This window comes from Phallusia mammillata, chromosome 7, assembly GCF_965637545.1.
Source record: "Phallusia mammillata chromosome 7, kaPhaMamm4.hap1.1, whole genome shotgun sequence".
Classification (NCBI taxonomy): Eukaryota; Metazoa; Chordata; class Ascidiacea; order Phlebobranchia; family Ascidiidae; genus Phallusia; species Phallusia mammillata.
The window spans coordinates 13780367-13791790 of NC_137258.1; the positions used below are offsets into that span (position 1 = coordinate 13780367).

Sequence of the window (11424 nt, forward strand, 5' to 3'; positions counted from 1 at the left end):
GACACACAAACTAAAAAATATATAAAAACCACAATGACTCAATCAATAGTACTGCAAAATTTCAGCCCAATCCGCCAATGTTTAAAATTTCGACCACTAGAGGTGTTTTGAGCAACAACCGTTAATGTTTCTGACGTCATAGGGCTGTTAACAAGCCCCTAACTGCAATGGCGCAAAAACAACCACCAAGCAACCCACCAACGAGCAACATACAACTGGTTGCCCTTGTAACACTATTGCTCCAAAGAAATATTTCGTCTGTGGTGCCCAGTAACATACAAATACGTTTTACACTTTAGGGGGCTTGTGGGGTAAATGTAGGACTACAGGGTTGAACACAACAATCGACACCTATAAATGGCATACTATACAAGAAATCCAAATTTCAGCCAATTCTGACACTGTTTAAAAACTCACCCATTTTAGGGGGCTAGCGAGGTAAATACCGGGGTTTTCAACCAAAACAAAGTGGGATGCACATCTACATGAATATATCTACCATCTGTGTAAATTTCAGCCAAATCCATCAAACATTTGATGGAAAAACGAGTCGGACAAACTTTGGGTAAAAACACCCATTTTAGGGGGCGAGCGGGGTAAATACTGGGGTTATCAACAAAAACAAAGTGGGATGCACATCTACATAACTATATCTACCATCTGTGTAAATTTCAGCTAAATCCATCAAACATTTGATAGAAAAATGAGTCGGACAAACTTCCGGGGAAAAATACCCATTTTAGGGGGCTAGCGGGGTAAACATAGGCGCCCACTTGCTAAAATCGGCGGGGAGGCAGAATTTTATAACTCGGTAAAGACCGAAATATTCAGCCCGGACGTCACTTAACGTCGCAAGTTACACCCTTTGCAGTGTTTCGGTACTAGTATGCATAACATTAGCAGCCGATGCCGACCCAACTATACAGTAATACATTTTTTCATCCCGCAACAATTATTACAAAGCATGTTTTATTTTTACGCAGCAAGGCGTACATGCGTCTAAAAAGCCATCATAATAATCGTTTCTTACGTTTCTAGGTCGTTTGGTTGGTTTCAACCATGTTTTCTATTTACACAGGAAATTGCATGTAACGCAAGTTTAGTTACTTTTAAATCAGGAATTACCAAAGTAAAGCCCGCGAAGGTTTTTGTTCTAAATATATATCTTGGAAAATAACGAGTCAACCGTTGAAAGTTAATTTGCCACCAAAGAGTTCCCACAACAACATGTGGTCTTAAGTTTACCTAGTTTTACACTTCACAGGACGTATAAAAATGATCCAAAAACAGTTTGTTACATCACAGACAAGACTTAAAGTATCAATGCTTTCGTTACTGTGCGTGTACAGGTGCCTTTCTTGGTTAATTGTGATGACATAAAAGAGAAGTTAGTAATTTATGTCACATAATTTTATAGTTCGACAGTAGCGCTATCTCTTAATAATAATGTAGCTTCTGCTGGTACCACAAAACCGCTTTGTAGACCACAATTGCGGAACGGCGCTGCGTTTGTGCTTGTAAGCGATGTGATCATGTGGCCGTCTAATGTCATTTTCATGTTATGCGGCTCACCCTGAAAAAACAATTGGCTACCCCCTTTGTAAACGATGTCAATTTGTGTCGATGTTGATGACCGAGTTTTAGCAAACACTTCTTGCATGTTTTTATCCAATGGTTCATTGCATATAACCAGGGTGGCTATCGACATGGAACTCGAAATAAGAACACACGAACAATTGGACTTTCATGTCAAAGGACACACGAACAAATTGGACTTTCATGTCGTAACAAACGTTTTTGAATCTTTGCATTTATACGAGCCTTGACATGTCATATTTCTTTTTGTCGGGAACAATCTGTTCCAACTCCTTGTTCGTAGAAAACACGTAGTGCATCTCACGACAGCCCAGGTCTAGGTTTACTTTTAGCAGGGATTTGACTTGTAATTGTTAAAAATAAGACAAAATAAAGACAAATCTTAGAAATAAGGACGGTATGGCAACCCTGCATATAACACTTCAAGTATACGTTTGTGACGTAACAATATGCGTTGTTTGATTTTTCAGAAAGGTTTGACTGTTCAAACTAGACAGTTGTTGACTGTGCAGTAGTACAGAGTTACTACAAAACTGGGTGTGCATAAATTAACGCAAAACTTGTTTATGACGTAGTCAGCGACGCAGATACCCGGGGAGGCGGCGCCTCCCCGCCTCCCAATAAGTGGGCGCCAGTGGGGGTAAATACTGGGGTTATCAACAAAAACAAAGTGGGATGCACATCTACATAACTATATCTACCATCTGTGTATATTTCAGCCAAATCCATCAAACATTTGATAGAAAAACGATTTGGACAAACTTTGGGAAGAAAAAAAAAGGAAGAAACAAAAGAAAAAAACAAAAAACAATTCGAGTAAAATCAATATGTGTCCCCTTCAGGGAAGGGGACCCATAATAATACAACACACAAATATGTTTTTGTGCCCTAAAAACCTCTGCATTTTTTCATGAGATTTGTTACTCAGCATGTAGGGTTGCTTATAGTAAAATATACAGTCAGATTCGTATCCAATTTGGCTGTTTATATTGGGTAATTGGAAGCAATATAACTGTGTTTTGACTGTTTATAAAATTGTAATTGTGCTAATTTCTTTATATATGGCTTTGAACAATTTTGGGCATTTTGTTTTCTTGCAGGTGTGCAAGTTTCTCTGCATTGGATTTTCTTTGTTATGGTTGTTACTTTCATTGTATTTTAAACGAAAGTATGTTTTATAGTGTATTAAACTGGTTTTCTTTGTCCAGATTAAATAATTTCACAGTCAAAAATGTAATAAGAAGTGGATTCGAAACAATTATCTAGAATACCCAGTTATTCTACTTTCTACATCCTAATTAGCACGACATTGCCTACAAAATTAGATACAACATCTATAAAAACTGGAGTCAGCAACTCCTGTGCTAAGGTTTGCATATTCAGTTACTTTCCAAGAGAATGCCACACAATTTGCGAGTCCAAGTACTTTTTCATAAGATTTAAACTATTACATGTTGACAGTAAAGTATAAAATTAACACCACCGTAATTGGATTTTATTCCTAAAACAGTGTTACATGGCTAACCTTCTTGCGTTTTTTCTTGTCCAAGATATTCATCCTGTTTTTGAACGGAAACTAACTTCTGATACTTTTCACAGAGCCTTTGAAGGGATTTTTCATTTAAAGATATAACAGGTAACATATTATTACTGCTGCTCATTTTGTTGATAGGTAATTCACTAAAAGTGTATGTTTTAGAATTATAGATGGCATTTATTAATACATTTTGATTCTGTTCATAACAAGGCAACCACCACACATGTTTACATGCAGATTAGTTAGTGTTAATTGGATTGAACCACTTTTATGTTCACATAGTTAAAAAGGCAAAACCCTTTTGATTGTTACGATTTTTAAATTTAACGCAAGCCTAAAAATTTTGTCCATGTTTTTTTTTCATCAAAGCATGGTTTACATAGGAAAATTAAAATTCAGTAACAATTTAACCACTTCATCCAAAACTTTACAAAAATGCAAAGTGGCAGACCTTCACATGGACAAGAACTACTCACTTACAAGCTTCAGTGCTTAAGTCAAACTTTCAGTAACTATGCTGCAATGAATGTAAATTACCGTATTTATTTCCTACATTGTAATCCTCATGCTGGAATTTTAGATGCTATTATTTCACAATACATCTTACTGTTGTTACATAGTATAACTATTTGCCCATATCTGTTAGTTATGTTAATAACTTTACCCGACAGAATGTATATCGACATATAATCTGTAAGCTACATGCATACAATTTTTGAACCCCAAATAAACTAGAAGGGTGGCTTAGCACATTTTGTTGTTGCATTTACACTATAACCTATTTTAAAACATTAATATATTTCCTATGCTTATTTTGTATTGGGTCCCATATTAGCCATCGTCTTTTATAACCTTAGTCGTTTGTGCAGGCAGACACTCATGGGTCCCCACACATGCAAAGTTGAAAATAATGCAATTCAAGAGATAACCATGAGAAAGTCGGGTGTTGTAAGGTAAAACACAGTGATCGGCACTGGGCTCAAATAATAATACTATGTGGAATACAAACTATAAATTAGATTCACCTCAGATAGTTTGAAGTATGTCCTATTTAACGTTTTAAAAAACTGACCCATTTCAGTGGGCTAGTAGGGCAACTAGTTGGGTTCGACACACAAACTAAAAAATATATAAAAACCACAATGACTCAATCAATAGTACTGCAAAATTTCAGCCCAATCCGCCAATGTTTAAAATTTTGACCACTAGAGGTGTTTTGAGCAACAACCATTAATGTTTCTGACGTCATAGGGTTGTTAACAATCCCCTAACTGTGTGCGCAAAAACGTCCACCAAGCAACCCACCAAGAACAACATACAACTGGTTGTCACTATTGCACCACAGAAATCTTTCGTTTGCGGTAAATGTTAGGACTACAGGGTTAAATACAACAATCGACACCTATAAATGGCATACTATACAAGCTATCCAAATTTCAGCCAATTCTGACACTGTTTAAAAACTCAGCCATTTTAGTAGGCTAGCGGGGTAAATAATGGGTTATCAACAAAAACGAAGTGGTATGCACATCTACATGAATATATTTACCATCTGTGTAAATTTCACACAAATCCATCAAACAATTGATAGAAAAATGAGTCGGACAAACTTTAGGTAGCAAACACCCATTTTAGGGGGCTAGCGGGGTAAATACTGGGGTTATCAACAAAAACAAAGTGGGATGCACATCTACATAACTATATCTACCATCTGTGTAAATTTCACCCAAATCCATCAAACATTTGATGGAAAAACGAGTCGGACAAACTTTGGGGGGAAAATACCCATTTTAGGGGGATAGCAGGGTAAATACTGGGGTTATCAACAAAAACAAAGTGGGATGCACATCTACATAACTCTATCTACCATCTGTGTAAATTTCAGCCAAATCCATCGAACATTTGATGGAAAAACGAGTCGGACAAACTTTGGGTAGAAGAAAAAAAAGAAAAAACCAAACAATTTGAGTAAAATCAATATGTGTCCCCTTCAGGAAAGGGGACCCATAATTAAAATATTGGAGTGTAGAAATAATATCAGTAAATAAGCGTAAGCCGATGTTGATTGTAAGCCGCCCCCAATTATAAGCCGCACACACGGCAGGCAAAAAACAATATCAGCCGCAGCTTGGAAATTGTGTTTACCCTCAGTATTGTAACAAATTGATAATTGAGTTTTCGATTTTGGGGTTTACTGTAAAGATATCTAAACAGATAAACCTGTAGCCTTTTTATCAAACACACCAAGCTAGGGTCACCATATATGTGAAAATTTAGGCTTAAATCAATATTTTTTCAAAAACACTAATAAAAAAAACAAATCTGTGCATTGCCCGCTATATTTGAAATAAAACAAATCTGTGCATTGCCCGCTATGATGATATTTTACAAACTGATAGTGTTTGGGCTGGAAGAATATAACAACATGCTAAAAAAAGGTTACGTCTACGACTATGTCAATTTTGTTTCAAGAAACATCTTTACAAAAAGTCTCACGAATTTGGCCAATATGGTAACGTCACCCTACAGTACACCAAATGGACCTTATTATTCCAAGAGTTTCACCTTGCCAAAGATAGTACTGAATACATTTTTGATACATACTATTCCAATACAAACTAGAAAGGTGGCTTTCTGATATACTTCCATTTTATATATTCTATATCCTATTTACCAGTTTACTATACACATCATTTGATCTACATATTAGATTGTTTTTGCAAGCAAAAACGAATGGGTCCCCACATGCGGGTTTACGGTAAACAAATGTTGCGGTTATTTTTAGATTCTCAAGGACAAAATTTTCACTAAGCATTAACTCAACTTAAAAGTTTTTGTCTGTATTCTTTTTGCATCATTATTGTCATATAATTACAAAAAAGCAGTAAAAAAGAACAGGAAAAATACTTAACTAGAAAGAATATGAGTTATCTCGTAGTTGCCGATCTAGCCAGGCTTGCCAGTTATGAGTATACTCGTAGTAGACTTATTCGATTGTAACGTGCTTAAAATGTGCTGGCATCTCGAACTAACGTCGTGGATGCGTTGTGGCAACACCGAGACACCCTACATCAGCATGTTACCCACGAGTTAACTCGGAGCATGGCTCAAAATATTTCGACTTTCTGATTTCAGAAAGCCAAGAAAACATATTTGGCAAATTTAAGCACAACATAGGAATATCCCTTGGCAGTCAACGTGTTAAGTTTAAAAATCAAAATATTTGGCAAAAGAGTTTTTATTTATGTCACGGCCGCCAGTACATATACATATTCTCACAAACATGTTCACAGCCGCACACTCGTCTCTGTATGGCCGCAAGGTTGTGCACGCCTGGTATAGCGATTTTTACACGGGAATGATGTGTGAACAATAAATGTACGCATGTATACCATAACGCAAAACGATTCGCAACCCCCAAATTATATTCCGACCCACAGTTTGAGAAGCCCTGGTCTAAACGAAAGATAAATGTAGTATCTTAAACAAAATTGAAGCAAGAGCTGCACCTAACCTACAGCTGCCGTAAAATGATTTGGGATCCACCAAAATTTTACACGTTTCGAGGTGTGTTGAGCATCACATCATATCAACCTAATTATTTCACTTAAAGGTTTATGATTCACAACAAGTAGACAATGGGCCATTTACAACAGTATAAAGTAGGCTGCAAGGTGTAAAATGGAAAGTTCACTGACAGTGCAACCTTTACAACACCACGACAATGCAGCTTGTACACACTTTTGACTTTGTAAAAAAAATTGAATTTGAACACAATTTTAAAAATTTTTGACCTTTTCTAAAAATTGTGACAATTTTTTGACTTTAATCGCCCTAGTCATAATTGAACATTGAGATTTTTGTGAACGTTCAATGGGGACATACCCAGCACAGAAATCGTAAAAGTCGTAGACAAAAAACGACTTTTTTCCACTGATCTCTATCACTGATCTCTATAAACCCTGGATTGCGCTACTCCGTTGAATGGTTGGGTGATTTTTGAAGCAAATTGAAGCGTAATGGCGGCTGCAAAAGGAAGCCCCAAAAATGCATTGCGGGCAATGGGGAGAGAATGGAAAAATGTCGATAAATTTTGTTTTAGGCATTTTTGTGGCGATTTTTTCAGATATGATCAGTAGTTTAATAGGACGCATGTATTCCAGTGTGTAATAACCAATAAATATGCGTAGATTGACTGTGAGGTGTAAGCATAGTCTTTACATACCCTAGTCTGAAAGCGCAATGGCAAAAACAGCATTAAAAGTGGGAAGCTACGCCATCTAGCGGTGGTGTGGCACTTTTGCAAGCTACAATGGAATCGGTATTGAGAAAACGCGTGGTTAGCGGGTTTTAAGTGTGGTATTTGGTAATTTTTTTACTGTATTAGTTTTTTTCTGTAAAATTGTAATGTAAAATTTTATTTAATCATTACATGCTTGAGAAAATATGTGCAACACCTTCATTTGACTAGGAAAATCTCCCTTCGCCAGTAGCTAGCAATCTTTCTGAGAGATTTTGCCAATTTAGTTTGCTAAACATAACGCGTTGTATGTATCGTTTACTTTTTGAATAAAGTAACTAATCTGTGAGAGTCATAGTGGACCATTCAGTAAAAAAGGTTGGTATGGTATTAAAGTATATTAGACACATTTGAAACTACAAAGTTTGTTTCTGTGTTAAACTGTCAGAAAGTAACTTGTTTTTTAACTGTGCACTATGGGGATATTTGATGCATTTTGTTCATAAACTCCACAAGAATGACTAGTTATTGCAATAAGTATTTTAGATGTTTTAATAATAAATTATGTACAAACACACATTGTAAAGCAAGGCTTACATAGAGACAAGAAACAACATTAAAACACTCTTCTACCATGTACCTATTTTTGTTTTCATTGGCTTTTTGAAATCCTTAGTTTTTTGTAATTTTTTCTGATATTCTCTAATACATCTGTGAGAGTTGAAATATGCTGTCATTCGTACATATCTATACATTGCAATACCAATTTTTTATTTTCAAAAGAAAAAATCTCATTAGCCTTTACAGAATCAACAATTTTTTTATATATATTTTTTTAATAAGTGGAATCTTCAGTTTTTCTGCACTACATCGATGCATTCCTTCTAATGACTGAACTGTTTTTTTAAATGTTTCCATTTTTTCCATGGCCCTTGCCTCATCGAGCTCAAGGTTTAAACAATTTAAACATCTTTTGTTTTTCACAGCAATACTGCAGTTATGTGCCATGAACCTATGTCAGAATATTAGTTAAATGTTTAAATATTTGTGTATTACAGAAGGAAATGGTAAAAATATTTTTTGTAGATGACCTTACCTGTTGACAGCTTCTGGAAATTGACCAAAACTTTGTTTATACTTGGTAACTGAAACCCACTCTGAAGGTTTAGAAACTTCTTTATACCCGGGACACAAGCAATATGTTTCAAGGGACTTTAAAAAAACTTGAATATTGATGGCATTTGGACCTGTGAGTGTATTTAAATAAAAATCATGGTTGGTTGGAAGAGGAATGCCTTCAATAAAGCAAAGAAACTGGAGATCTGAATTGACAACGTTTTGATACTGCGGACTTCCATAAAAACTGTTGTTCAACAGGTTCCACTTCAGAAAAAACAGTATAGATTGATCATTCATTATGCCTTTTTTTAATTCCCAATCGATTTTTTTCACCAGCTCTAAAGGCTGACTCTTAAATTCTCAAGTGATTCATAGTTGATGTTTATTTTTAGGGGTAACTCTATGTTTTCTAATGATTCTTCTGGAAGAAATTGATTTAGTGAAGCATTTCTGTGGTAAATTTTGGGATGGTAGTCTACCAAACTTGATCCATTTTTGTTTTGTTGTTGATTGTAACCTTTAAAAAAACATAACCTTTAAAAAATTTGTAGCCCAATCATTTGTGTCAACACCATATCTCCCCTTGTTTTGGCCATATGGAATTTTAAACAAGTTTACATTTTTTGTTTGTGATGAATTGCAACAGCCTGGTATTGAGCAGTACTTAATTGTCTCTATTATTACTCATTTTCATTTCCAGTTGAAAAATTTCGTTTTGTTTACAATCTGTCGATTTTTATTAAGTGCTTTGAAATGTTTATGTGGTTCATTGTTATAGATAATAAAGACAATCCGATTGTTTCATAATGGATAATATTTGTTAGGTTAGTTAACAGCAAACCAACTTAAATTGTGTATTGCAAGAAACTTTTAATATTGGAGTACGATTTAAATAACGTTTTCGTTACAATTAATGTTGGAACCTTTAGGAAGGTAAAAAAAACTTAGGTGGGCCTGGTCGATATACTTGCTTAGTCAAATATTAATTAATATTAATAAGTTTTATGCGACATATACGGTTTGAAACACACAATTTATCACATATAGTTTAAAATAAAACTTCTTTGCTTCGTTTTTTATGAGTTAAAAGCTGACCAAGTAAAAAAAACGAACAGAACGCATCGATAGCGTCTTTTCTTAATACCGATTCCATTGTAGCCTGCAAAAGTGCCACACCACCGCTAGATGGCGTAGCTTCCCACTTTTAATGTATGTGCGCTTTCAGACTAGGGTATGTAAAGACTATGGTGTAAGTATGTGTACTGGGAATTAAAACGTTTTTAAGTTAGTGTTGAAATAAATCTTTACTGAGTTGTAATAAATGTTTTTTGGTTCAATATGAGTAGTTTACATGCGTTCCTCATATTTAAGACATAAATCCAACAAGAATGGCTCTTACTTCATTTAACATCATCTTGTGCTGATCCAAACTGCTGTTTTTGATTGTCACCCAAGTCTTGGAACTAAAATGTTTTTTTAAAGTTTGTTGCAGTAGGTTTAACATTTTTACTTGTATGCTACAAACTGTAAACCTAGTAAGCTCAATTTTTTTAGCTTATTTAATGTAACCTTTTCAGTTTGCTACCAACATGTGTAGAATAAATTTTTGGTAAAATGTTTCGAATTCTCAAACTTAACTAAACTCCAAAATCTCAAAGAGATACATGTACATAAATGCATTTAAGACCTCACACCCAAATGAGATGCCTATTTATGTACTATTTCAGTCAGAATCATGACATATTGTTTTATTTCCATTTCATTTCCATTCAGTATGCAATTTCCTGCAAAAAACATGCCTACACAACACTCCAACACTTAAATTCTTCCTTGCAAAACAGGAATGAAGGCAACGATTACAAATGCACTGTATAGCCAAGTTCATACAGATATCCTGCATTTATTGTCAGATGCATCACTATTATTGGTGATCCCATTATAACAGATAGTGCATTCACCAGATAAAAAAAACCTCAAAGTTGTTAATTAAGTTTAAAATGTGCAGCATATCATGTTACAGGCTATGTTTCAGAGATGATTACAAGACATACTTAGTCCTAGTAAAAGAGTATACACACAAAAAATATTTAATGTAATTCCAATTCCTTCATAGTGTATTTGTTGCAGAAAAAGGCTGTATCTTGCAGTGTCGTGTGTAGCGGTCATGATATTAATGTGCACAAAGTTTATGTTTAACGTTAGCATGTTGTTTGCAATAATGTTGCACAGCATGTAGGGGAAGTGTTTAACCTCTTTTTAACTGGATGCAAGTGTTGGTATTTCCGTTCTCATGCAAGTCATAAGATATTTTGAGTCATTTTGTTATTCTAGAATGTTCTGCACAAACAGGTGTTTGTTCATCATTACGCATACTTCCTCTTGTTTATACTGTCGTTTCAAGTTTAAAGTAGAACACAGCCGCTCGTACTTGAGAAGAAGCATAGCAGCTCGGTTAGAGAGCGCTATGACTTTATGAATTGCACCTTTGCCATAAAATGAATTCTATAACTTAAAGGAAAAAAGGTTTCACGCAATAGCCAATATTTTGCTCTACTATAAATAGCTTGTTTTCGACTTTGTCGCCGGTGAATTCTGGCTCTTTTCAGGGTCTATATTTGGTCTATTCAGGGGGAATTCTGGGTCTATTCTTAGACTATTTTAAGTCTTCTATTAGTCTATTTCTTCTATTTTTCTCCCTTGGGGATGTGGAATCTGATTTCATCGTTCGCCTTTGAAACGTTTACTCAAGAATCACCACTTTGTAGCTCGCCCTGCCTCGATGACGACTTGTGAATGGCGGCTACAATGTAAACTATGATGTTCATTGGAAATTATTTGGAGAGTCTGATCTTTGCATCTCAATAACAGCTGACTGATTAACAGCCACACATATGTCTCTTCTTTCTTTGTATTCTTGAATAAGGTTAAAGGC

General features: G+C 35.2%; 1 protein-coding gene across 4 annotated transcripts in view; it reads right to left on the reverse strand.

The window, feature by feature from the left end:
* The window catches only part of LOC145238341 (telomerase-binding protein EST1A-like), a 40927-nt gene extending 33632 nt beyond the window's left edge, over positions 1-7295 (reverse strand). For all 4 annotated transcript variants that reach the window (XM_080101474.1, XM_080101473.1, XM_080101477.1 and 1 more), the window contains exon 1: positions 3122-7295. In XM_080101474.1, the coding sequence (XP_079957600.1) occupies positions 3122-3257 (136 nt within the window). In that variant the 5' untranslated portion in view covers positions 3258-7295. The remainder of the gene's footprint in view (positions 1-3121) is intronic.
* Between the last annotated feature and the right edge of the window lie 4129 nt (positions 7296-11424).